This window comes from Loxodonta africana, chromosome 3 (assembly GCF_030014295.1).
Source record: "Loxodonta africana isolate mLoxAfr1 chromosome 3, mLoxAfr1.hap2, whole genome shotgun sequence".
Classification (NCBI taxonomy): Eukaryota; Metazoa; Chordata; class Mammalia; order Proboscidea; family Elephantidae; genus Loxodonta; species Loxodonta africana.
Window position 1 is genome coordinate 40,650,225 of NC_087344.1, and position 27,314 is coordinate 40,677,538.

Here is a 27,314-nt window from a genome sequence, read left to right on the forward strand (position 1 = left end):
AACACAATAAAATAACAGTCCTTAGCGGTTTTCAACATAGTGTTTATTTTACTCATTTCTCCCTGTGAGTTATGAAGCACTATGAGGGGCAATTAGTTTTGATAAAATTATTAGCCATGTTTTCATAAATTATGGGCACAAAACCACTACTAAAGTAGGTGTGAAATATTGTAAAGCCACTGTAAACACCTCTTCAGCACACGTTAGAAAATGTGCCTATATCAGAGAGCAGCTCGGACTCCGTAAATAGACAATACAAACCTGCTACTGATGCCTAAGGGAATTTTCAAACACCTCCCTCATGCCTTGCCCTTCACAGATGCCTTTCAGCACTTGAAGAAAGAAGACTGGACTTGGGAATGTGGACTTCCCACCAAGGACACAGTGATGATGGAAATGCCACATCCAGCGAAAATTTTCTACCATGCAGACAAAATAAACAAAAATCCTAGCATTGAACTTTCACCAACTGCAGGTCGAATGGAGCTCTGCGATGCTGAAAGACAATTTTCAGCAATTCTAGAAGCCACATACCTGGTGGCTGGGTGCTTGGAAGAGGGGGCCGCCCCCCTCTTCCCAGGAAGGAGGTGAGGGAGTGGTGCGGAAAGGGAAACGGGGAAAGCTTACAAGGCTACAGCAGCATGGGCCATACTGTCCTCAGGGTAGAAAGACACTTGGGAATATCAGTGGGCCCAGAAGCCCTCCTTGTTATCAAGTAAAGCTTTCCCTAGGTGGGACCCAAGTTAATCAGATTTAGGGCCAGTGCAGCCAGCATTCAGTTGAAAGGAGGAAAATGATCATGAAATTGAGAAAAATAAAACAAAAAACACAAAAAGGGATTAGTTTAAAAAAAAAAAACGCTTGCTTTCTACGTTTGTTTGCCAACCGAGCCCTCCCCCCGTCGATGTATTTTCGTAAGCATGCTATGCTGATTTTTTTATATAAAAAGCAACATTTAAAAAAAAAAAAACTGGCATAGTGGCACTTATAAAAATGCCTCACAGCGGGAGGTCAAGGTTGGCAAACAAATGTAGACGGCACGTGTTATCTGAGTAAAAATATAGTAGTGCCACGTGGGCTGGGTTTTACAGAATGCATAGGAGTTTTCTGAGTAGAGAAGAAAGCACAACTTGGTATTCCACACAACTGGAAATGAGAATGCAAATGAATGGCATTGAGAAAGTGCCCATCACCCCTGGAGAATGATAAGTAGCCTAGTACCCTCAGAGCAGCGGGACCCCATCATCTACACAACACCTTCACAACCTGTCATTGCCTGGACCACTTAACTGCTTTTTCCCTAATGTTTTTCTTTAAGTTGACTTATTTTTTAAAGTTTGTGTTACTTTTGCTCATCTGAAATGAAAATATCCAAAAATTATAAGTTTGATATGCTACTGTATTTGTTCTGAACCACAAAAAATAATGACCCCACCATCAAGGTAAAAAGTGTTTCTCCATGAACCAGGAACTTCTAATGTCTCCTGTGTTCCAGCTGTTTCCAAACCCTCGGCAAGTCCTGTGTTGACTGAGGAGAGGTCTGACCAAAGGGACACATAAACGCAAACATCATTTGTAATTAGCCACTCCCTATGAGTGGGTCAAAACAATACTCCCTGGGCATGTCAGCGTTCCCCTCAAGGCCCTGCCCTGGCCCACTGGCAGCCTCAAAACATCTCACCGAGATACGGCCAAAGGGTTGCGTGTGACCCTCCATTAGAATATATTCATCCATCTGACTTTCATTTTCAATTTTAAAAACGGATGCCGACAGTATTTCGGTGATTTATTATGCAACCTCTTAAAAGTTTAAATTTATACTTCATTAAACACAAGCGCCTGAATTGGGTCAGACGGCCCCACAGCCTCCCGAGGGAACTAACGAGAAAGCAGTGAGGGAGAAGAGAACAGCAGGAGCCACTTAAGTCTTACCTCCGTGCACAAAGCCATGCAGGGTACAGTCGGAAGGCCCCACCAGGTGGATCAAGCTGGACTGGCTGTAGCTGACAGTGTTCGGCTCTGGAATGGCAAAGAAGGCAGATTAGGCCATGGTATATGTAGATCCCCATAGGAGACACCTGGTCAAGGCTGAAACTTCATGGTCATGGATGGCGTTCAACTATTGTCAACAGAGATATGATTCCTCTAAGGATAACTGTGTTCTCAACACGGGCTTGTGAGGGGGAAGGATGAACCAACAGCATTCTCTTGCAAAGAATTCCAGGAGAGGTGTTATGGACTGAATTGTGTCCCCCCAAAATATGTGTTCAAATCCTAACTTCTGTACCTGTGGGTGTCAACTAATGTAAAAAAAAAAATAATAATGCAATTACCTTCCACAATGCAATGTAATGTAATCAATCAGTTGAGATCATAACAGTGTTGGGTGGATCCTAAACCTAATCACTTCTGAGTTACATAAAGAGGAGCATAGGCACAGAGACATACACACCTGGGGGAAGACAGATGCCATGTTAGGATCGCCGAGGAACCAAAGAACACCCAAGGCTACTGACAAGACCCTGAGACCCTGATTCAGGCTTCTAACCCCCAGAACAGCAAGAAAATAAATTTATGCTCTTTAAAGTCACCCACTTGTGGTGCTGCTGTTACAGCAGCGCTAGGGAACTCAGACAAGAGGAGACTGGCCACTTACATCCGCATCAACTGCAAATCTGAAGCTGCCCTGTCGGTGAGGGGAGACGCAGAAGCTGGTAGAGACACCATGGATTCAGCTTCTCTGGACCTTCCCTGGGACTCTTGCCGCCCTCATTTCGTGATCAGGCCCAGAAAGGCCTTGCACCCTGAGGTGTCCAGGCCTTCCCATACATCAGGCCACCTCCTTTCCTTCCCCCATCAATGTTGCTTTACTGCTACAGTGTCAGTCTCAGTGTCGCTGCTGAAACTCCTATAAGAGGCTGTACTTGGAAGGAAGGAGGGAAGGAGGGAGGAAGGTAGGAAGGCAGGAAGGGAGAAAGGAAGGAAGAGAGGAAGGAATGAAGGAAGGTAGGAAGGCAGAAAGGGAAAAATGAAGGAAGAAAGGAAGGCAGGGAGCCCACTCTGTCTCCTGAAGGTGGGTAATTATACCTTGACACTGACTTGTTTCACCAGATGTGGGTAGAGCCGAGGTGGCACCCCCAAGCAGGTGCTGGTCGACCCACCTTTAGTCAGGGACGAGTCTCGTCTGTTTCCCACCTGGGACTGCTGGTGCTCAGGACAGCAGCCTGTTCTTGCCCTAACAAAACTCCACTGTTGAGCAAGCCAGCCCCCTGGGCCACTGACTGACTGATTGACTGACAGGGACACACTGAAGGTGAAGAAAGGGCAGAATGACCCTGGGCAGAATGTCTAGGCACAAAGGAGTGTTTTGGAGCAGCAAAAAGCTGGCGGGATGGAGGATGGCCCTGCAGCAGAGGTTGATGCTAAGATAGGCCTCCTCAGGGTGAATGTGACCCCCAAGCTTTGGTCCAGCGGTCCTCCCAAGGGATACAAACTGTGTCCTGAGCCTGTAATTGTCACAAAGCAGAAAAATTGGAACTCGGGGAGCTGGAGCCTTAAATGTTTAGTTCCAAACTCAGAGACACTGTTTGTTTTCGAGCCTTGCAGTTTAGTGACATGAGACTCGGGAGGTGAAGTGCCATGTGCTCGACGAGAGGCTCCTGGGAGAGAAGGTGCTCAACAAATAGCACTTGAGAATCTCAAGATGCTAAACGACCAAGAAGGGGCCTTGGCTGCAGCTGGAAGCCATCAGGTGGCTCCATCTTGGAAAAGCAGGATCCTATCTGTATCTCCCAGCCAGCCCCAGACCACCAGGATTTCGGTCTGGCTGGCTGGTCTGCCCACCCTGCCCCTCTCCTGGCCTCACTGTCAAAGGTTGCCCTGAAAGGGACCTCGTTCCCGCCCTGGGCTCTGTCAGGCCCTGTGCCAGGGCACTGAGAAGGCAGCAGCCTGTGGTGGGGTGGGGAGCTGATGGTCAGGGTCAAGTGGAGAAACCCCTGCCCCAGGAGCCATATTCTGGGGAAATGACCACCAGCTCACCCTTCTGGATGCCAGCCAAATGCTCTATACACCTGGGCTCTCAGGGAGCTGGTGTGCAAAGACACAATCTTAAAACCAGGAGATGAGCGAGTGGGTATGCAGGCAGCACTCAAGCTCCTGGGAGATTCCCAGATGTCCCCTGGGCTGCAGCCAATGTGATGGCCTATGGCTTTGATGCAGGCCTCCCAAGACCCAGGTATGTCCAGACTCAGCCAGGATTATCCAGGCGAACCTTGCGTCTCAGTATGATTTAGCACAGCCGGAAAGCTATGAACCAGTTGCTGTCAAATCAATTCTGACTCCTGGTGACCCCATGTGTGTCAGAACAGAACCGTGCTCCACAGTGCTTTCAATGGCTGATTTTTCAGAAGTAGATTGCCAGGACTTTCTTCCAAAAGGGAGGGAAGTGGTGGTTCAGGGGTAGTATTCTCGCCTTCCATGCAGGAGACCCAGGTTCAATTCCCAGCCAATGTAACTCATGAGCAGCCCCCACCCACCTGTCAGCGGAGGCTTGCATGTTGCTATGATGCTGAACAGGTTTCGGCAGAGCTTCCAGACTGAGACAGACTAGGAAGAAAGGCCTGGTGATCTACTTCCGAAAACCAGCCAGTGAAAACCCTGTGGGGATCACAACGGTCCAGTCTGCAACCAATCACGGGGATGGAGTGTGACTGGGCAGCGTTTTGTTCTGTTGTGCATGGGGTTGCGATGAGTTGGAAGTTGACTCGACTGCAGCTAACAACAACAAGAAGGTTCAGGAGGAGAAGTGGGGCCATGAAGAAACCCAGGATTCCGACCTCCTGGCTTCCTCCAGCCTCTCACTTGCCCTAGTTCCCAATTTTACCCTGAAGTGGAAAAGACCAGAGACGAAGCCAGTTCCTCTGAACTCCTGGTTGTGCTAAGAGAGGTGCAGTTAAAAGTTGCTGCAAGTTGACAGGCACCCACCCAGGGTGGTGCTGACAGTCAGCAGCAGGGGCTCTGGACCCCTGGACCCAGCTTGGGGGGACTGGGTGGCAGAAGCACAACGTGAGCGGCCATGAAGGACACTTACTGAGTCCCTCCACCAGCCACAACCATCACAGGAGCACAGCCTCTGGACGGCACTGCCCTTGCCCACAGCATCCATGACCTCAAAGGACAGTCTCCTCATTGGCCTGTCTCTCTGAAAAAGTGGACATGCAGGGAACAAAAAGGCCCTGAACACCAAAAGGCACACTACGTTGCTTCCACTTGCTTTGTGTCCCACTCATACAAGACATGAAAATGACTTTCAGACTAGATGAATGGAAACAGCACAACCAGAACGGAAATAATGAGAAGGTTCGCGCATTGTAAAGAATGTAACCAATGTCAACGAACAATATGTGTAGAAATTGTTGAATGAGAACCTAAACTGCTGTATAAACCTTCATCGAAAACACTATCATAAATGAAAAACAAAAAAACAAACTTTCATAGCATAAATGGAAACCAAAACTCTTCAGATTTGGCCCAATCTCAAGAACTGCTTTGATCAGCTAAGGGGTTTACACGTAGACAGTGACAAAGGAATCCTCAAAAATTTCAAACAAAATTGAAAATGGCATACAAAAATCTTTGTTATGCCAAGAATTACTTATTCAAATGCACGTGGTATGGAAAAACTATAACTCCCCAGTCAGAGAGATGCCCCCACTGTTCTGCCGTAATCTCTTAAAATATCAGTTATGCATGTCTAGTCATTGAATGTTCTTATAACTTGGATTGATGAAGCACCAAAATGCTCATGAGGAAAAAAAAAAAACACCCATACACACATATCCCAAGTCCTTCTTCCTTGGCGTAAACTGTGCTTCCACAAGGGTCTGAGGGGAGGGGCCGTGTCTGCTTAGTTCTCATGTTTGGCTCACAGTCGGGGCGAAGGCGCTTCCTAAGAAGAACGGAGCATGATCCTTGCTCACCCTCAAGGGCCTCTCCTAAGTTCCAGTGTGTTCTGTTTCTTAGGTGAGCCAAGAGGTTATGTAAAAAGGATCTACAGAGTATAGGGCTAAGCCAGAGATCTGGAGGTTTTAGCTGCGGGTGCCAGCCATTATGAATACATAAATTGATAAATAGGTGATGTGCTGCCCAAATGAAAACCTTGCACCAGTTGACCCCAGGAAGGTAGATCCCAGGATCCAGGGGCTGGGATGGCTTACCAAGACCACAGCTGCATTAGCAGGGGGTAGGCAGAGTTTGAAGTGAACCACATTTTAAACCCAAAGGCCAGGGATGAAGCAGGCACTTGAACTCGTTGGAGGTAAGACTAGTATTTTCATAAACCTGACAGCCCTAGAAATGGACCGTTGAATGGCCAAACAGTTACTCTGTTATGGACTCAATTGTGTTCCCCAAAAAGATAGGCTGAAGTCCTAACTGCCGTACCTGTGAAGTGACCTTGTTTTGGGAAATAGGGTCATTCTTGAAGGTATTATCAGTTAATATGAGGCATATGGACTTAGAGTTGGTCCTAACCCTATGTGACTGGTGTCCTTATAAAGAGAAGAGACACAGAGACAAAGTCACAGAGGGAAGAGGACATGTGAGGATCTGTCTACAAGCCAAGGAATCCCAAGGAACAGCAAGAAATGCCCAGGGCTACCAGAAACTAAAAGAGACAAGAAAGGGTCTTCTAGAGCCGACAGAGAGAGAGAGCATGGCCTTGCTGATGGCCTGAATTAGGAATTCTAACCTCTAGAACAGTGAGACAATAAATTTATCTTCTTATAAGCCACCCATTCTTTGGTTTTTTGTTATGACAGCCCTAGAAGACTAAGACATCAGTCAAATTCAAGTCGTCCATGCTGAGCCGTGGCCCAGAGGCTAGGGCTCACCCCAGGGGATTCTACTCCTGGTTCTGGGGGGCTCCTGGGAGCCCTGATTAGAGAGGAGCATCCCTTCCCCACCACCAGATGCTAGTTCTACTAGGAAATTCAAGTCAGAAATGTTGATGTTGCCCAGAGACTAAAGAATGGAGTGTGATTTCCTTAAGAAGTGTTTGAAAGCCACGGTCTCTAGCCCAATCGTCTGTGAAAGGTGAATTTTTATTAGAACACAGAAAAGCAAAACTGAAAACATGCAAAATCCACCAAAAAAAATCTTTGGATTCACAATGCCACCTTTGGTTACTATTGTTGGAGAATAATAGGTTCTGAAAAAACAATTATATATCAGATCAATAATCAAACAGATGAGGGCAAATGGAAAAAAATCTCACGAGCCCTGAGTAATTTTAGCATCTAATCTCATGGGTCTCAAAGCCAGGGAAATGTTCAGCGGCCCTGCCCACTTGAGCCTCTGCACCTTTTGGTGTCGCCTTGGGGTCTGGCTTTCATCCCAATTGCTCACCAGAAAATGCCCACTGAAAGGGGGGTCCAAGCAGCCCCCCAGATGCCACCCCTCTCCTCACTTCCCTCTTTGCCCACTGTTGGGCTGGAGACTGTTAAGTGCCTTCACCTTGGTGATTCTCTTACCCCCTCAGTTCTGTGGCCAGCCCTGCTCCAGTTCCTTCTGAGCAGGCATCTCCAGCCAGGCCCAGTCACGGTGGCCCCTTCCTCTCCCTGCTTCCCATTCTGGTCACAGCACTGGCAGGGCCAGGGGCACTTGCCACACCCAGGCTGCCCCAGCCTCCTCACCCAGCACTCTATCCAGCTTCCCTGATTCTCTGGGGGGATGCCCCCTCCTCCAGGGGCTCACCCAGCTTTGCACCAGCCCCATCGACAGTTCCAGGGGCACCATGTGTGGTCCTGGCCTTGAGGAAGCTGAAGACTAAACCCTGCCTCCCTTACCATATACTATCTTGTAGAAATGTGATGATTTTGTGAACGGAAGGAACACCGGGAAGAACCACCTGTCGAGAACATTCCATCTCCCCAAGAGCTGACCATGTTCCCAGCCCTTGGGATGTGCCCAAGACCCTGGCCTGAGCTGTTTCTGCATACCAGGGGAGTTCCCTGTTAAGGATGTTTATGAGGGATGCCCTTTCTTGATACAAAACATCCCTAAACCTCTTTGTTTGCATTTTGGGTGGACATTTTGTTGAAGCCAGACCACCATAGGCTTGAAGGCAAAGGATGAAAGAATGGCAGAAATGAACCCTAAGAGGGAAACCGGTGTGTATTCGAGTGCTCTATCATCCCACATTAAGTTGGTGATTAGATCAGAGTCTATGTACCAAACCAAATGCCTCAGGAGTGAACCAGTAAGGAAGGCAATGTTTAAAAGCCACTGCCATTTTGTAATTTTCTTTTTTTTGGATGAGCTGGAGATGCTGTCAAAAACAAGTTATTGAGAATACTTGGGGAAAATACATCAAGAAGAACTTCTCGGCACACATGGCATTTTTCTCTCTACAGAGACAACAGAGTCCATACGAACACTCAGCTCGGTCCTACTCAACCATTAGCCCGATAGTACACCAAGGCACTGGGTACTCAGCTCACACAACCCTCTGGGCTACAATACAGGGAAGGGGTTTGTATGTCTCGTGGCAGGGCACAGGGACAGCCTTCCTTGATGAACTCAGACAGCCTAGTTCCAGGAGAGCTCTTGGCTCCCAGGGAGGGTGCGGGACCAAGAGGAAGAGCCGCCTGAGCCCACAAACTCAGCAGTCTCTGCAGGTAAACGGCCAGGAGCACCACTTGCCCATGGAGGTCAGCACCCTCACCCCAACTACCTGGGTTGAGGACGGGCTGGACGATGTCCCCATTCCTCCACTTGGTCTCCATGCGCTCCAGCTTCTGGGCTTCATACCGCTTCCGGCCCTCCTCCTCCTGCTCCTGGCGGGAGTACTGCAAAGATCACAGGACAGAAGGTCAGGCCCATAGGGGTGGATGGCCTTCCTGCCCTCGCCACCCAGGCTGCTGGCTCCTTGTGTTGTCTACCTTTGTGTAACCAGAAATATCTTCTCTTTTTTGGATCCTACATAATTAATATGAATAATAAAAATATAGAAAAGGGGAAAATCTCATGCAGTCCCATCTTCCAGAGATAACCTGAGTCAAATGTTTGGTTTATATCCTTCCTGGACTTATTTTTATGCTTAAGTATACAGTCGATTCTCATTATTCAATATTAAAAAAAAAAAAAAAAAACCTGTTGCCACAGAGTTGTTTCTGACTCATGGTGACCCCATGTGTTATAGACTACAACTGCTCCATAGGGTTTTCTTTGATCTTTTACAGAAGCAGATTGCCAGGCCTTTCTCCTGCAGTACTGCTGGGTGAGTTTGAACTGCCAACATTTAGGTTAGTAGTTGAGCTCTATAAAGTCCCTGGGAACAGTGGATTAGTGAAGACCAGACCAGCCTTGCTGAACCTCAGCTGGGATTTTTCCTGCCACTTTGTGCATGTGCACGTCTGCAAACAACCATGAAAACACTGCAAGTATTTTTAGCGAGTAGGTGAGTTTGCAAATACACAATCTACCAATGAGCCTTAGTGATGAGGGTCACTGAATAAAAAGTTTCAGCATGTTACACGTGAGTTTAAAAGCAACGATATTCCACTGTTTCACCAACTCAATACAACATAATTTATCTGACCAGTCCATTATAAAAAGTCCATTATACACATGAACATTTAGCCTATTTCCATTTTTTCACTTTTAAAATTTACAGTATTGTACTGAAAATCCTCGCCCACACATCATTTTGCACCTAGGATGCATTCCTGGATGTAGAACCTCTGGACCAAGGGGCGCCTGGGAAGGCCGTACCCCTGCGCCCCCAGCACAGGGTAGCCTGGCGGGGACCCTCGCCGGTCCACAGACTGCATGTGTGAAGGGAGTGCATCTATGGCTAACACAGCCCCTCAGAAGCTCCCCTAATGGATCACAGGCATTTGACCCAAGAAGTTAAAAATAAGCGTGAATACAGAACTTAGCACAAAACCGAGGCTCCTGAGTCCTTCTAGCACAAGGACTGAGCCTGTTAGAGGCCATGAACTCAGTCCCCACCCCCTCACCCCAGCCTCTGGCAGCTCCTCGCTGTCCCCACAGAAGCCCCCTGACTCAAGAACATTCATTTCAGCGGCAATTCTAGACCTCCTTTCAAAAGCCAGTTTTAAACATCTTGATTTCCCTGCTTGTGCCTCAGTTCCCAAGTTGTGCGGGGTCTGGTTTAATTACTCATGATAGTAGGCTGGACAGCCCTCCTTCAAAAGAGGCTGAGAAAGGAGCTGAGAGGTTTGTTCAGAAGAAACAAACCCGTAGTGAGTGTTTTAAGCTGCAGTGGATACTTTAGCCTCTTCCTCCGTAAATGAACTGCTTCCTATTGTTGCACTGTCCACAGCCATGACGCTAGGAGTAGAGTTTGTGCCATGTCTATCCAGCAAATTGATGGCTGAACTTGAATCCTCAAGAAATGCCTTTAAAGTGATTTTTTAAAAAGCGCTCAGCTCCTCAGCCCAATAAATCCTCCTTGTGTGTAGTGTGCCCGTCAGGCCTCTACCACCACATGGGAAGGCCAGTGGAGGTCCCAGCCCTGGATGCCACCCACGAGGACTCAGAAAACACAACCTCCTCCCAAGAGCTTGCTTCCTGCCGGCTTTAAATCTAGGAACCAAACACCAGAACAAACATTTTACTGGCAGGGTTGGCATGCCCTCCTACCCTCAGGGTCTCCTTAAACCCAGTTGGTCTGAAGCAGAAGACAGTTGGTCCCAAATGTCTCAGACAACAGTCTGCAAACCTCTCTACTCAAGCACACGCTCAGACCGCTAAGGACCAGTCCAGCCTCTCCAGGGTTGCAGCTGCCCCTCCAGCCACCATGCTGGCCTCTTTTTCCCATCACAGGGCCACCAAGGCTCCCTGGTCATTGGGAAGGAAGAATTTTCTGCTAGGAAGAAGGTGGAGCAAAGTGAAAAAGTCCTGCACTAAATGACATGTACAGTCAGCAGCTGCTCTTCTTCTCGGGAGAGAGATACATATCCCAGTAAATTTAAATTTACAAGTATGCATGCGGCAATGTGTGAGGTATCTATCCACCTATCTTTCCATCTAATTGTGTGTGATACATGCGTGAGAGCTATCTATATGTGTGTGAGCGATATATGTATGAGATATATGTGTGTCTGTGTGTGAGCTGTCATCTATGTGATACATGTATGTGTGTGTGAAATATTTATATACGTGTAAAATATCCGTCCACCCATGTGTGTGATAATGTGTATGAAATATCTATGTGTGTGAGATAGCTATATACCTGTGAGAAATACCTATATATGTGTACATAGGAGATATTTATGTGTGTACGATTACCTACATGTTTGATAATATCTATATGTGTGTGTGCAATATCTATACAAGTGTGTGAGATATGTGTGTATGAGAGATATGTGTGTCTGTGTGTGAGACATCTATGCATGTGTGTGAGATATCCACATATGTGTATAAGAGATAGCTATATGTTGTTGTTGTTGTTAGGTGCCGTCGAGTCGGTTCTGACTCATAGCGACCCTGTGCGCAACAGAACGAAACACTGCCTGGTCCTGTGCCATCCTTACAATCATCGTTATGCTTGAGCTCATTGTTGCAGCCACTCTGTCAATCCACCTTGTTGAGAGTCTTCCTCTTTTCCGCTGACCCTGTACTCTGCCAAGCATGATGTCCTTCTCCAGGGACTGATCCCTCCCGACAACATGTCCAAAGTATGTAAGACGCAGGCTCGCCATCCTTGCATCTAAGGAGCATTCTGGCTGCACTTCTTCCAAGACAGATTTGTTTGTTCTTTTGGCAGTCCATGGTATATTCAATATTCTTCGCCAACACAATTCAAAGGCGTCAACTCTTCTTCGGTCTTCCTTATTCATTGTCCAGCTTTCATATGCATATGATGCGATTGAAAATACCATGGCTTGGGTCAGGCACACTTTAGTCTTCAGGGTGACATCTTTGCTCTTCAACAGTTCGAGGAGGTCCTTTGCAGCAGATTTGTCCAATGCAATGCGTCTTTTGATTTCTTGACTGCTGCTTCCATGGCTGTTGATTGTGGATCCAAGTAAAATGAAATCCTTGGCAACTTCAATCTTTTCTCCATTTATCATGATGTTGCTCATTGGTCCAGTTGTAAGGATTCAAGAAGAACAGAGCATAGCTATATTATGTGTGTTACATATGTGTGTATGCAAGGGATATCTATATATGGGTATATGTATGACTACGTACATCTATACATACATATCTATAAACATAGAGACAGATGCTTTCTTAAATAAATGACCGCCATCTACAAGGGGGCTGACAGGAGGATGCTGGAAGATATAAGAAGCCTGGTGCCTGACCACCCAGCAGGTGAGCGCAAACGATGATTAGGGCAAGAGAGAGCAGCTGAACTTCCCAGGGCCACCTGATCGATCGGGACTCTGGCCAGCCCCTGCCAGTGGAAGCAGCAGACCTACATTTCAAATGCAACTCAAAGCTTATACGTGGGCCTGGTATATGTGGGGAAGAAGCACAAATAAATACTAGCAGCAGCTGCAGCTGGGAGCTGTGTGGCTTCCCCCATCCGGAGCTTTCTCTGCTGTGGCTCAGTGGAACGGTTTCAACACCCTCCCCCTACAAAGGGCAAAGTTGACATTTGTGTCATGTCAAACCCAGCTAAACAAAAGGATGGAAAAGCGACTGGGTGCTCCCCCAGGATGTGGGAGGAAGTGCACCAATTACGGGGGGCAGGGGACACAGAAGAGAGGGTTGAAGCTGAGCACTTCAGAACGGAACCCTGGGATCTGGAGCCCCCACTAGCCAGAGACCCAACAGCTCTCAGCACATCAGCCCTGAGGGGCAAAAAAGCAGCAAAAGTTAATGTGGTCAGTCCCGGAATCTTCCTTCAGTATTGCCCCTTACAACGTACTATGCAATGCTGAAGCCAAAGATGTAGCCTGGTGGAGATTTCTGAATTGTGTAGCATTTTAAAATTATATAAGTTAAATAACTGCGTTTGAGTGTTTATGTGTGATGCAGCTAAACACCAAGTGTTTATTGAGAAAGATGAAAGTGGTGGCTGGCACACTTGTCATTTTTAAAGAGAACAGTCATCGTGCCTCGGACTTACTCCTGATTCTTGGGTCTCAGAAACCTCCAGGTAGCACTGTGTGAAAACATGCAAAGCTTCTGTCTCAGGTGGGCAGCAGGGAGGGGGGAGGGCAGCCCCAGGTGGAATGAGTGTGTGTGAGTGTGAGAGTGAATGTGTATGAGAGACTTGTGAATGTATGTATGAACGTGAGTGTGAACATATGAGTGTGTGTGTGTGTGTGTGTGAGCGTGTGGGTGTGTGTGAGTGCACGTGTGTGTGGGGGAGGCAGGGCTGGGCTGAGGCGCAGACATGTATGAACCATGTGACTACCCTTGCTGGGACCCCACCCTGGCTCAGGGACTGGCTGTCCTCCTCCACGTGGAATGGCAGATCCCACCAATGCTGCCCAAATGCTGGTAGTGCTGCCTTCTCAACTTTGTGGTACCCAATAATAGCACAACTGGCTCAACAGTCTAAGAAACCACCACTCTTCCCTTTAAATATGGAGAGGGCTTCCCCATCACCAAGATTAAAAAGAAAATCTAGACTAAACCACCAGCCATGACTATGTCTGGGGCCCTGACAGGGCACCCAGGTGGATGTGGAGCCAGAGACAGGGAGAGATGGCAGGAAGCCAGCCTCAGGGGGGTCCCCGCCCCCCACAGTCTACCTCTGAGGTGGCAGCAGGGAGCGAGTCTCCACTGGCCCCGTGTGGCCCAGGGCCCCTGAAAAGGTCCCACAGACAGAAGACTGGGAGTCAGGCCAGGGAAAGGGCCTCATATCTGTCCAATCCCACGTGAGGAGGGAAGGAAGGGACACGGGGTGCTGGAATCAGAAGTGCCGATGTCCCCATTAGGTCTGTATGCAGATAGAGTGGCCTGGGAACCCTGACAATCTGGTTCTCAGCTCTATTTCTAAAAATGGAGTTCCATATGGATCTCAAGTGCATGAGACTGCCCCCTGCTGGCGTAGACCCTGTGGGCACCTCAGGGCTCTGCTTTCCTCTGAGAAGTGCTTTTTTCCTAGAAGGTGTGGGAGCAACCACAGCAGGTCTGTCCCCCAGCAGGGGTGGGGGAAGAGGCATGGGGGGAGGGACTCGCCCTTGAGGCTCCTTAGAACATCTAGCGGACAGTCGGCTATAGGAGAAGGAGGCTTTCAGGGAGTGACTTAAAGTGCTTTTTCGGCAACTGCCCTTCAAAAGTGCACCGAGGCTTCTGCAAGCCTGCCCATGGCAGCCTCCCAGAACAGACCGAGTCTTATGGTGCAGGGACACGAGTAACTCTTTCCATGTAAAGACTCTCTGTCCCCAGCAAAGCCAAGATAAGAGAAGCCCAAGGAGAAGGCAGGTGCCAGCAGAGGGGGGCAGGAGAGAGAGAAAGGGTGAGACGAATGATATACACACATTTAACCAGGACCCAAGGTAACAGCCAGCTCGTAGGAGCATGGCAGTCCTGGCCATCAGCAGGAGGAAGTGTCCCCATCCCCACCCATTCCTGGCCTTTCCTCGTGGGTGACATTCAGGGTTCTGGGCCAGCGTACACTTGCATTCCCAGCATGAATTTCACGTGCCCTAAAAGATTCTAGACATTCAGAACTGTCACAACTCCCCTTGTCTTCCTGGGCCCCCAGGGCCCCTTCCTGCTGGTGGCTGGCCCCCACCTTGCTCTGGGGGCTACGTTAGCGCTGCCAGACCACCCCTGAGCTACAGGAGCCTCCCACAGCCATCAGGAGAGAAGGGAAAGGAGTTGCTTTACCACGACAGGGGGCACCTCGAGGACCTTGTCTACGTTCTTCAGCGACAGGGGCACGTACCACAGGGTAGCCTTGTTGGTCAGTTTTTTCGTACCTTAAGAGAAAGAAAAGCACATGAGAGATGCCTTGGGGGGAGGGGCTGCCACCCAGCACTGCCCATCCCAGTGGTGGAAATACCATTTCATCCCCACTGGTTACTATAGGCAGGCTCCCGCACTGCCTCTCCTGGCCTCCAGCTCCTAAGGCAGGCAAGTGCGGACATAGACCCTAAGACCCACAGACCATAGGAAGAGGCAAAGTGGGCCCCCCCACCACCCACGGGAGCCTTCCACCCACACCTGTGTGCCTGAGCCCAGGGCCCATGTCCTCCTGGGGCTGAATGAGAAGACTCTAGTCTCCCAGGCTCTGGCCTGGGCAGTCCTGGGCTTGTCAGCTTTCTAATGTGGAAGGTTTGTACCCGTGTGCACTGATAAGGAAGCCTCGCCTCAGTGGTATTTTGACAGGAGGATGAGCTGCCATGGAGCCAACCCCACTCATGGTGACCAGAGTAGAACTGTGCTACATAGGGTTTTCAGTGGCTGATTATTTGGCAGTAGATTGCCAGGCCTTTCTTCTGAGGCATCTCTGGGTAGACTGGAACCTCCACCTTTCGATTAGCAGCTGAGCGTGTTAACTGTTTGTAGCAGCCAGGAACTCTTTGACAGGAGGAGGGTTTGGCTATGCAAACTCCTCAGAACCCTAAGAGGAGCTTCCCAGATAGGCGCCCGCAGGGTGGACCTCCCTCACTGTGTGACCTCCCCTCCTGCCTACCCCCCCAAGAGCCAGAACGCAGGCTGAAGCCACTAACTTGCTGGCTCAGTCTCCACATACCTCTGTACCCACCGAGCACGGCTGATGTTTAATTTCAAACTCAGGAACGCCTGCCTAGGAGCTGGATGTCACTGCTCAGACAAGGAAGGTTCTGACAGACCCCAACCACCCGCCTAAACACCACCACAGAGAGGAACCCCCTCCAGATGGAACAGTCCGGAAGGAGCCCAGCCTGTACAGCCATCTGTGTCCCTGCTCTTCACCCACAGGAAGAGACTCTGGCCATAGCCCAGAGCTGTGGCGCCCAGCTCATCAAGGCCCTGTTTTGCCACCCCAGGAACTTCCACAATGTCCTCTCCTTGAACTTGGGAAGTGGCACACCAGGCACTTGGGTTCGCTGCTGGCCTACGTGGACTTCCAACCCCAAAGCTTCCATGTGCTGCGAGATGGGCTGTGGGCTGCTGACTTCCCTCTGGCTAACTGTCAGACGAAAGAACCTTCCTTGGGGCACAGGAGCTGGCCCAAGGGCAGAGTGACACTGTGGGGTGGAGAAGCCCATCTGGGCTGAGAACTCAGCCCATGGACTTGTACGGCAGGACCTCAAAGCCCAGAGAGGCCAAGGGATCTGCCGAGGGCCACACAGCAACTCGGTGCTATCCTGAACACAGACCTCCCACGCTCAAAATTTCAGGGAAGTAGCTTCTTTAACAAGGAAGATTCCAACGCAGAGTGGGTCTGGCAGACTGCTGGAGATAAAAGGGGAGGGAGTGGGAGGGTGCATGTAGCCCTGGTGCCTCCTGAAAGCACACCCCTCAGGAGCTCACATCCACCAGCTCCCTCTGACTTGTCTCTCAAGATGAACCTGGTGCTTTGGTGCTGGTTTCCTCCTAAACACAGCCCTGGGCACCAGTTCAATTCCCCGAGGGCCAATTAAGAAGCAGCAGCCAGGACGAGGAGGCCCAGAGGCCCACAGGGACCCAGGACCACTGTGCTGCTCTGAACACAAATGGCCACCACTCTGCCTGGACATGAATGCACTGTCAGGCTGACGGGTTCCCTGCGCTTTGGACTGACAGGCAAATAATATGGGAAATATTTTCACTGTACTTTGACTGAGAGTGGATCTGACAAGCTGGTTTTGGGAATAAAGATTTCCTGTTTGCCTCAGCCAGAGCCAGCCTGACAAGCTGGTTTCCATGGAAACCCAGAGTGGCCCTCTTCTAGACCTAAATGAACAACACGGAGCAAATGAGGCAAAACATGCTAATTGTACTTTCTCAATCATTTAATAAAGCCATCAAAAGATACGTGCAGCAGTAAAAACATCTATTTTAAAATCTTAAAAGCTACCAGCTATTTTCTAGAGCAATTCGCAGCAATCACATCCTAGTTAGCTTAATATTTTGACAGTTGCTGGAAATGAATGAGCTGTCGCAGAGGCAAAGGTTTGTGGATTGTCTGCCTGAGCGTGGCTCACTCACTCACTGGACCTCCTCATGACAGGCAACATGGCCCAGATTGAGGGGCATACACAGAACCAGGGACTCCTGCCTCCTTGGGAGGAACAAGAAACTGGAGACATTACAAGAACAGCTTTATAATTCAGCCATGCCCAGGCTAGTGACCCTGGGTGTGTAACTGGGCCACCTGGACCCTCAGTCTCCTCATCTATCAGAGTCCACTCATCCATTTGGCCAGTATTTATGGGGGCCACTGTATGCCAGGCACTGTTCTTGGTGTTGAGGATACCACAGTAGACAAAACAGCCTCAGACCCCTGTCCTTGCTGGGCTCACATTCTAGTGGACACATAAAGACAGACAGAAAGACCTAAAGGAACCCAGTGTCAGAATAACAGAGACTCACACAAATTCAAACATGGAGAGAGGGACAGAGACAGGACAGCAGAAAGGGAGAGAGAGAGAGACAGATGCACAGACACCAAGATGAGGGACAGGACAGGGACAGGGAAACACAGAGATGAGAGAGAGGCGCACCTGCTCTCAGAAGAAGAGGGAGTCTGGCTCTACAGCAATGAGCTGTGGGGCAAGATGACCAAGACACACTGAAGCCCTCGGGGCTCAAAGCCTTGGGCTGATGAGATGTCCCCATCTCTGTCCCAGGAAAATACCAAGCCTGGGGGCCTGGCCCATCCCTGAGAGCTGAGGAGTCCAGGCACATCGCTTGTCATCTCCGAGCCTCTGTTTTCTCTTCTGCACAGTGTGGTGGCACAGCCTGCCCAGATATCACTTGCTCCTCTAGGGAAGGAACAAGGCTGAGGGGCTGCAGAGCTGCAAGTGCTCAGGGAGGCAGACAAATGTCCTCACCAGCCAGCAGAGGTGCCTGCTCTAGTCTCTCACCCACTCGCCAACCCCGGCTCTTGCAAGAGCCTTCTGGCTGTGTGCCCTCTCACCCCCAAAACATGACTGATCCTTTGAAATATATGTCGGATCATGCCGTTCTCCTAGTCAAAATCCCGACGGCTTCCCATCTCAGCCTGGAGGCCCAGGCCTTCCTGGTGACCTCCACTCATTCATTCACTCCTTCATTCGTTCACTTATAATTACCGATTCTACTATGCACCAACTGAAGAAGGCCGGGAGAGAAGACATGAGTCCTGCTCTCAGACGTCATGATTTGGGCAGACCACTGGCACTCTCAACCAGATGATTCTCTGCTATGGGGCTGTCCTGGGCATTGTAGGATGAGTAGCAGCATCTTTGTCCTCCACCCAACAGATGCCAGTAGTACCCCCTCATCAACTGTGACAACCAATAATGTCCCCTGGGGGCCAAAATTGAAAACCTGAGAACCACAGTGCAAAAAAGGGACATGAATTGCCAGCTGTTTGAGAAGCTGTTGCTAAGATACAAACAATGGGCTCCGGGGGCAAAACTGGAGGGACAGGGGGAGAGACTTCCCAGAGGACGGGATGCAGAGATGGAGTCCAGGGGCCATGCAGGAGTGGTCAGAGGGTCCTGTACAAGGTGCTGCGTGGGAAGGCCAGATGAAATAAGCCACAAACCTGGCAACGCCAGACCCTTGGCTCCTCAGAGGGGCAAACTGTGAGGCAAAGCCAGCCCTGAGGCTTCCAGGTCCCCAACGGTCAGAGGTAGGTGACCAGTCACCCCTGTGGAGACAGTGTGTGGGGAGACCTATTCTGCCGTCCCTGCCTCACCTGCACCTTCTGGTCCCTTTTCTCCCCTGAAGTTAATCACTTGGAGGGGTGCAGACAGAGCCGCCCACCCTTTTTCCCCCAGGAAGCAAGCGTCTCCAGACCTGCCCTCTACCCTGCCACCTGTAATGGCTCAACCAGTCTCCCCGCTTCCTTCTACTTCCTCGGCACCTGGTCAACATGCGGTGTCCTCAATGAGCCCCTCCAGCCAGGACACAGAGCCCAGGAACACCTTTTTGTCCCCCTGCCACCTCTCTCATCCCTGTATTCATTGGGTTTCCTCTCAGGCTGTGGCTCCTGCCATGCCCGAAAGGGCCTTTGGTGACAAGGACTGTCATGGCTCTGACACTGGAAAAGTTATAGTGAAGGAGCAGTGCTGCCAGCATCGCCTCTACAAATGAGGTAGAAACAGGTAGGAGAGGGCAACAGACATCCCTCTCTGTCAGGATGGGGCCAATGCTCTGCCCCCCAGCTCTGTCTACTCAGGGGCGGGGCAAGCTGCAAGTTGGGAGAGCAGACGAGACACCAAGGCCCCTGTGGGAGGACCTACCCCTGCACTGAGCCTGATTCCAGTTGCAGCCATCATCCCCAAGGGAGAACAGAGTGTGCTGGGTACCCCTGTCTGTGCCACAGCCAGATACCAGGATCCAAGGGTCTACCGATGCTGGTGCTGCAGGCCAGGTCCCAATGGGTGGAGACAGGGACGCCAAACTCACCCCTCACATCCTAGGCCTTTTTCTGTGCTATTGCTGGGCCACCCTGCCAGGGTCTGCAGGGTGGTTCAGGAAACATGTGCCCCAGCCCACCCAAAGGGGAAGCAGGCACCCACCCCAACCACAGCAATGGGCAGGGCAGCCATCTGTCAGGATTGGTAAGGTCAGGAAGAGGGGGACAAGAAACAGGTAACACCTTCCTTTGCACCTGGACTATGGGATGGTCTGGGACTGGGGAAGGGGCTCTGCAGGGAGCCTGGGGACAAAGGAAGAGGCTGCCTCCCTCATTACAAGTGTGGTTATAAAAAGAAGTCTGTGCGGGTGCGTGTTAGCACCGACTCCGCCACATTTGCCTGCGGTGCCGAGTGGGAAGATGAAAAGGAGTTTCCATGGTTACCACGACCAGGGAAGGGAATATTCAGATCAAACCAGAGTCAAAGGTTTGCCAGTGAACTTCCATCTAAGCCTGGGTTATGGGGCCAGGGGAGTGAGGAGGGCCCAGAACAGGTCCTCCAGGACCTGGGCAGTGTCCTCATGGTGCCAAGGCCTCCACCGTGCACAGAAAGGGCCACCAGGGCAGGGGAGATTACAAGGGGCCGTTCCCACCCCTGCCTAGGACTGATCTGGCCGCTGGACAGAGGGTACACACTCAGGGCTGGGGCCAGAGAGCAGGGTCTGAATCTACTCTGGCAGTTGCTGCGTATGTGATCCCGGGCACTGGGCTTACCTGTCTGAAACCCAGTTTCCTCTTTTGTAGAATGAGGCTAAACTGAGGTGAGTAGGAGTACCTGCTGACGGCTGGTGGTGGGAATGCCAGGACGTGACCCAGGTAAAGTGATTGGGCTAGCCCCTTGGACAGAGTAAGCACTCAGTAAGTGTTAACTGCCGCTGCCACCTTACTATCACTATTGTTGTCACTGTTATTCCCAGCCAAGTTCCCTGGGTGAGAAGCACCCAGAAGTTACCTGTGAGGATGTTTTCAGACATCACGTTGACCTGGACTTCCACAGAGTGCTTGGAGGTATAGGTAATCTCAGCGCTGACGTGAGCCACCTCACCGATGCACATGGGAGACAGGAAGTCAGTGCGCTCGACCCGGGCCAGGGCAGCCACGCAGCGCTCCTGCAAACACCAAAGGTGGAAGGGTCATCCTGGGCCAGCCTAGCTCAGTCCAGTCCAGCCCAGCCCAGCCCAGCCCAGGCTAGCTCAGCCCAGCCCAGCCCTAACTAGCTCAGCCCAGCTGAACACAGCCCAGCTCAGCCCAGCCCAGGCTAGCTCAGCCCAGCTGAACACAGCCCAGCTCAGCCCAGCCCAGGCTAGCTCAGCCCAGCTGAACACAGCCCAGCTCAGCCCAGCCCAGCTGAACACAGCCCAGCTCAGCCCAGCCCAGGCTAGCTCAGCCCAGCTGAACACAGCCCAGCTCAGCCCAGCCCAGGCTAGCTCAGCCTAGCTGAACACAGCCCAGCTCAGCCCAGCCCAGGCTAGTTCAGCCCAGCTGAACACAGCCCAGCTCAGCCCAGCTCAGCCCAGCCCAGGCTAGCTCAGCCCAGCTGAACACAGCCCAGCTCAGCCCAGCCCAGGCTAGTTCAGCCCAGCCCTGGCTAGCTCAGCCCAGCTGAACACAGCCCAGCTCAGCCCAGCCCAGGCTAGTTCAGCCGAGCTGAACAAAGCCCAGCTCAGCCCAGCCCAGGCCAACCCAGCCCAGGCCAACCCAGCCCAGCACCAACCCTGCCAAGCCCAGCCCAGTGAGACCTGGAGCCAGTTGCCCCCCACCCTGGAGACATTCATTGTAAAATGCCTTTATTTTTTTCCCACTGTGAAAATAATACAGTTCACTGACTCTGTACATTTAAAAGGAGACTGGGTGACATAATAGTTAAGCACTCGGCTATTAACTGAAAGGTCAGCAGTTTGAACCCACCCAGTGGCTCCGTGGGAGACAAGACCTGAAGATCTGCTCCCATAAAGATTATAGCCTAGGAAGCCCTAAAGGACAGTTGTACCTTGTCCTATAGTGTCGCTATGAGTCTGAAACGACTCAACGGCATCCAACAACAACATTCATTTAGACACAAAAATAGAAGGGGACCTACACAGTCAGTTGCTAACGGTGATTCTGAGTGGTGGGGTTATGGGTGATTATTTTTCTTTTCTCTAATTTTTCTCCAATAAATGTATATTGCACCACAGTATGACAAACTGACAGACGTGTCGGGTAACACTTGTATAATAATAAGTAATACAAAAAAGTACATACTCATTATGGAAAATCTGGGAAAGAAAAGTAGAAGGAGGAGAGAAAGTCACTCCCTTTATCCAAAGATAACCACCGTTGCTATTTTGGGAGATTTCTTTCTAGGCTTTTCCTCTAAGAATAGGGTTGTGATGGCTCATTGGTTTGTGCGCCTGGCTCCTTGTTCCACAGCTTTAGTCTTATCTAGTTGCGCAAAATCTAACTATATACTTTCCCAGTCTGTTTTCTCCACTCATGAGGAGAAAGCACCTGCCTGTGTTGTAACAAGCTCCTGGCACTCACTGATTTTTGTGTTTTTAATTTAAATTCCATTTATCCTTCCAATAGGTAACCGATTCTCATGATTCAACATTCAGAAAAAACAAAGAGTATAAGAGGCCCAGCCTGCCTCTCGTCCCCCTGCCCCGGCCATCCAGGACCTCCTTGGGTAACCAGCTTGGCCTGCTCCCTGTGTGTCCAATCAGGTAAGGAGTCTGCAACTAACCAAATGGGCAGCACCTGCCCAAAAGCAAAGACGGGAAGGCAGGAAGGGACAGGAAAACCTGACGAATGGACACGGAGAACCTGGGGTGGAAAGGAAGAGGGGGAGAGGGCTAACACATTGCAGGGATTACAACCAATGTCACAGAACAATTTGGTTATGAAATTTTTGAATGAAAGACTAATTTGCACGGTAAACTTTCACCTAAAACACAACCAAAAAAAAAGTGCCTACCAACCAAGTGAACACAGCCATCTAGGGGGGCTCTTCAGATAATGGATACTGGCTTTTCTCTCTTATGATCTCTTTTGAAGCTCATTCTCTATGGGAAATATAAATGATTTCCGATGTCTTTTTTTTTCCATAAGTAATATTTTTATTGTGGTAAAAATATAGATAACAACATTTGCTAGTTTAACAATTTTTGCATGTATAATTCAGTGACATTGGTTAAGTTCATCATGGTATACAACCATCATAATTATCTTCTTCCAAATTGTTCCACCACCATTAACAGAAACTCTGTGCCCCCTAAGCAATGACTCCCCCGTCTCTCCCATCTCTGATAACCACTAATAAGTTTTGGTCTCTAGATATTTGCCTGTTTCACATAAGTGGGATAAAACAGTATTTGTCCTTTTGTGATTGACTTATTTCAGTCAGTAAGATCTTCACAAGGTTCCTTCATGTCATAGCATGTGTCATGGATTGAACTGTGTCCCCCAAAAATATCTGCCAACTTGGCTAGGTCATGATTCCCAATATCATATGATTGTCTACCACTTTGTCATCTGATGTGATTTCCCTATATGTTGTAAATCCTATCACTATGATGTAATGACATGAATTAGTGGCAGTTATATTATGAGATCTATAAGACTAGATAGTGTCTTAAGCCAATCTCTTTTGAGATATAAAAGAGAGAAGCGAGCAGAGAGACATGGGGACGTCATACCACCCAGAAAGCAGTGCCTGGAACAGAGCGAGTCCTTTGGACCTGAGGTTCCTGTGTTGAGATGCTCCCAGACCAAGGGAAGACTAATGACAAGGACATTCCTCCAGAGCCAACAGAGAAAGAAAGCCTTCCGCTGGAGCCCACGCCCTCATTTCAGACTTCTAGCCTACTGGACTATGAGAAGATAAGCTTCTCCTTGGAGGAAGGGCCCAGGAACCTCTTTGGAGGCAGGGCACAGGAACCTGGGTCTTAACAAGCTCCCAGGTGATTCTTTTTTTAAAAAAAAATTAATTTTTATTGTACTTTAAGTGAAAGTTTACAAATTAGGTCAGACTCTCATACAAAAATTTGCATACATTCCAGGTCATTCTTATAAACACAAGGTCAGGAGATACCGTGACAGTTTCTGCTGTACCAGCGTCTCAGAGACAGGACTCAGTAAGGCAAGTGGAAAGGAAATGGGGAATTGGAGATTGTCCTAGAGTTCAGCTGGCAGGGGCAGCGTGTGCCTGTTCCCCATGCAACTGATTTGCCTGGGTTTGCCACCCCCCCACCAACCTGGAGTTCCTGGGTGGTGCAAAGTTAATGCGTTGGGTGGTTAACCAAAAGGTTAGAGGTTTATGTCCCCTCAGAGGTGCCTTGGAAGAAGGGCCTGGTGGTCCACTTCTGAAAAATCTGCTATTGAAAGCCCTGTGGAGCCCAGTTCTACTCTGACATGTATGAGGTTGCCTTGAGTCCGGGTCAAGTCAATGGCAACTGGTTTGGTTTTTCCCCCTCTACACATACACACTCACCATCTGCCACCTCTGCCACTAAAGCAGTGTTCAGGAAACCCAGTAGCTCACCCCTAGGTAAATCTACGTGGCTGCAGCACCACCCACTGGCAGATGCTGGAAAGGCAACAGCTAAATGGAGCTGGGCAAGAAGGAGAGGCCCACCTCTGTGTGCCCGTCTTCGGATTACCCCAGTGCTGTTTATAAGGCCAAAACATGGAACGAAGCCAAGTGTCTTTTACCAGGAATGGTGAAACTAAGTCATGGTATGGATATGCCCCCTCATATGTATAGTACATACACACATATATTTATATTTTCTAACGGAAATGGCTTATTTCCCACATGCCAACATCCTGAGGTCATCTCTGCACCTTGGAACCTCTGGATGTGCCTTACTCTCTTTAATGGCTGCAAAGGGGTCCCTGGACTCACAGTACTCACACACCAGTACTGCTCTCAGTGCCGGGATGCAGGGGAGAATGGAGCCACCTGCCCTCAGAGCCTGGGTTCCATTGGGGGACAGATGACAAATGCGTAAACAGGACAATGCCACGTGGTATTCCGTGCTCTGAAGAAGACAAAGCATGGGAATGGGGTGGGCAGAGCTGGAGGGTAACTCTAGATAATGGATCAGGGGTGGCTTTCATGGGAGGTGACGTTTGAACTGAGACTGGCATAACCAGTAGGAGAGGTGGAGGGGGCATGGGCATCCCAGGCGGAAGGGGGAGCCAGGCAGAGGCCTGGAGGAGAGCTTCCGGGGCGGGGGGCGGTCAAGGAACACTAAGGGGCTGTGTAGTCTGCACGGCTGTGGGGAGGCAGGTGGGGAGCCACAATTGGCAGAGGGGTTGACAGGACCCAGCCAGCTGGGTGTTTTGGGGCAAGCTGAGGTGGCTGGGCAGCAGCGGATGGGTCAGAGGAGACAAATGCAGGCTCTCTGACTCGCTCTTTTTTGGCGGAAGGAGGGGGAAGGAGGAGGGAGTCAAATTACTTGTAATTCCACCCCTACCAAATGTTACTGAGTGTCTACATGCCAGACCCTATTCTGGAGCCTGACGTCATTATACCCTCACGTCCATTCCTGTTCTGAAAAGAACACGGTCACGCTGCAGTATATGTGAGTTTTCTTCTAACGTGCCTCTTCAGGGGCTCCAAAATTGCAAGGGGGCAAATGGTTCCTTCTGTGTGTGCCCTTGCTCGTTCAGTGCCCACAGTGTGGCTGGGATCTTTAGTAAGGGGCATTTATGTTCCCCACAATCCAGACACTCAGACTGACTCGAGGCAGGTGGAAAGTAAGAGCTCCTCTCCTGCTGTTTCCGGAAGATGCCCCTAGCACAGAACTTTCCAGAAGCCTTAAGCCCAGTAAACCTGGCATGGCTTGATGCATGCCCTTCCCAGGCTGGTGGCCACTTATTATGTGGAAATCTCGAACCTTAAGATTCTAACCAAACCAAACCTGATGCCATCGAGTCGATTCCGACCATAGTGACCCTGTAGGGTAGAGTAGAACTGCCCCATAGGGTTTCCGAGGAGCAGGTAGTGGATTGGAAAAGAGGGAAACTAATGCTTATTGGGTCATATACCACATTTGTATGTGACTCTGTGAGGTCAGCTTTGTGTTTCTATCTTACAGGTGAGGAGACCTGAGAGGTGCTGGTGACTGTTCATCTGGCTGGGGTGTAGAAGGCATGGCCAGGGACCAGGAGGCTCAAAGGTAACTGTGGGCACCAAGGAGGAAACTGAGGCCACGGCTGCCCCCTGCTGGTTCCCAGGACCTAGCTGAGCAAGCCTGGGCAGGCATTCGATAAAGACTGGGGTGATCTAAAAATTCCAAGCACAGACTGTGGGTACAGGTGGTCCACTACTTATGATGTATTCCAGCTACGACGAACCACACTTATGACCATCCTTTTTTTCTTTTTGTACATCTTATCACTAGTAATATGTACTACATACAATATTGCATCACATAATTCGCTATGTTACCATTTTCAGATGTTCAATTTTTCAATTTACTGTTCAAAACACTGCCGCATAGATTGAGTTTTCTACACTCAGTTGCTTGAAAACATGGACCTGAATGCTGACCACTTTGCTAAGGTGGAAAGGCGAATTTGGGAAAATGTTGCCGAGAAATGTGTGACAAAAAAAAAAAAAGGGCCATACAGATAACTCTCACTGTCTCACTAATTTTCTGACTAAAAACACCCTCCCATACCCAGGGATAATCCAGATGGTCCAGAACCTTCCACAAGTGGAGTTATTACCACAACTGACAAAATACCAATGTCATCCAGCTCTCCTTCACTGTCAGAGTAAATTTTTATGATTTGTGTATTTTTTAATGTATGTATTAAAATATATCTGTTAAGTTTATATGCCATGTTTCCAATCCCCAAAGACAAATAAAGATCATATTGATAAAGATACTGTTAATAAAAGGCTGTAATAATGAAAACTACAAAAAAAAAAAAAATGAGGTATTCGACTTAGTCAGAACTGACTTGCAACCACTGTAAGTCAGGGACTACCTACATTTGTATTCGCTATGAGAATCTCTGACCTGTGGGAACCTCCAACTCCTTGTCTCAAATAAGACCCTCTAACCCCTGCCCCGGGGGCTCAAAGGGGCAGGGCGACTCCACTCCTGGGAAGCAGCCATGAGTATTCTGATTAGCATCTGCCCGAAGACCCCACTTCTCGGCCAGGTAGTCGATGAAGCACTGGGAAACTACACAGACAGCAGCTTCAGAAGCAGAGCCCAAAAGAACTGCTCTGGGCCCTGGGTTCAAATCCCAACTCTGCTGCTTCCCAGCTCTGTGGACTTGGGCAGTAGCCTATCCTCTCTGTGTCTCAGCAGCTTGTCCACAAAACAGAGATGATAAATGGTCCCCACGGGTGCTGCGGGGATTCGGGGCAGGGACTGGAGGGTGTGGGAGACGGGCAGAGAATGCGCGTAAAGTGCGCCAGGGGAGAAATGCTCCCAGGAGAGGGGTGGCAGTCATCCCGCTCACGCATGAGCTGACAAATGTGAAGTCTGTAAAATGGTGTCTGGCACCCAGGAAGGGCTCAGGAAGGGTATGCGGTTAGGGCCATGATATTTGAGCCATTCCTGCCCCTGTGCCTACCCTGCCACCCCCTGCTGCTGCCAATGGCAGCTCTGCATGACCTTTGGGAAGCCACATAACTTTTCTAGCCCTCAATTTTCTCACCTGTAAAATGGGGTTAAGAATAGAGTATTGCTGGAAAGATGAAAGAAGGTGAGGAAGGCCAAGCACTCAGTGCTGTCACTGGCACATCCTCGGCGCTTGATAAAAGGAAGCGGAAAATAGGATC

At 49.7% G+C, this 27,314-nt stretch overlaps 1 protein-coding gene across 3 annotated transcripts in view; it reads right to left on the minus strand.

The window, feature by feature from the left end:
* ACOT7 (acyl-CoA thioesterase 7) overlaps window positions 1-27,314 on the minus strand; it is a 133,454-nt gene that overhangs the window by 56,977 nt on the left and 49,163 nt on the right. For all 3 annotated transcript variants that reach the window (XM_003413491.4, XM_010593148.3, XM_023552128.1), the window contains exons 3-6: window positions 20,481-20,637; window positions 14,821-14,912; window positions 8,732-8,846; window positions 1,933-2,019 (exon numbers count right to left, since the gene is read on the minus strand). In XM_003413491.4, coding sequence (XP_003413539.4) covers window positions 1,933-2,019; window positions 8,732-8,846; window positions 14,821-14,912; window positions 20,481-20,637 — 451 coding nt within the window. The remainder of the gene's footprint in view (window positions 1-1,932; window positions 2,020-8,731; window positions 8,847-14,820; window positions 14,913-20,480; window positions 20,638-27,314) is intronic.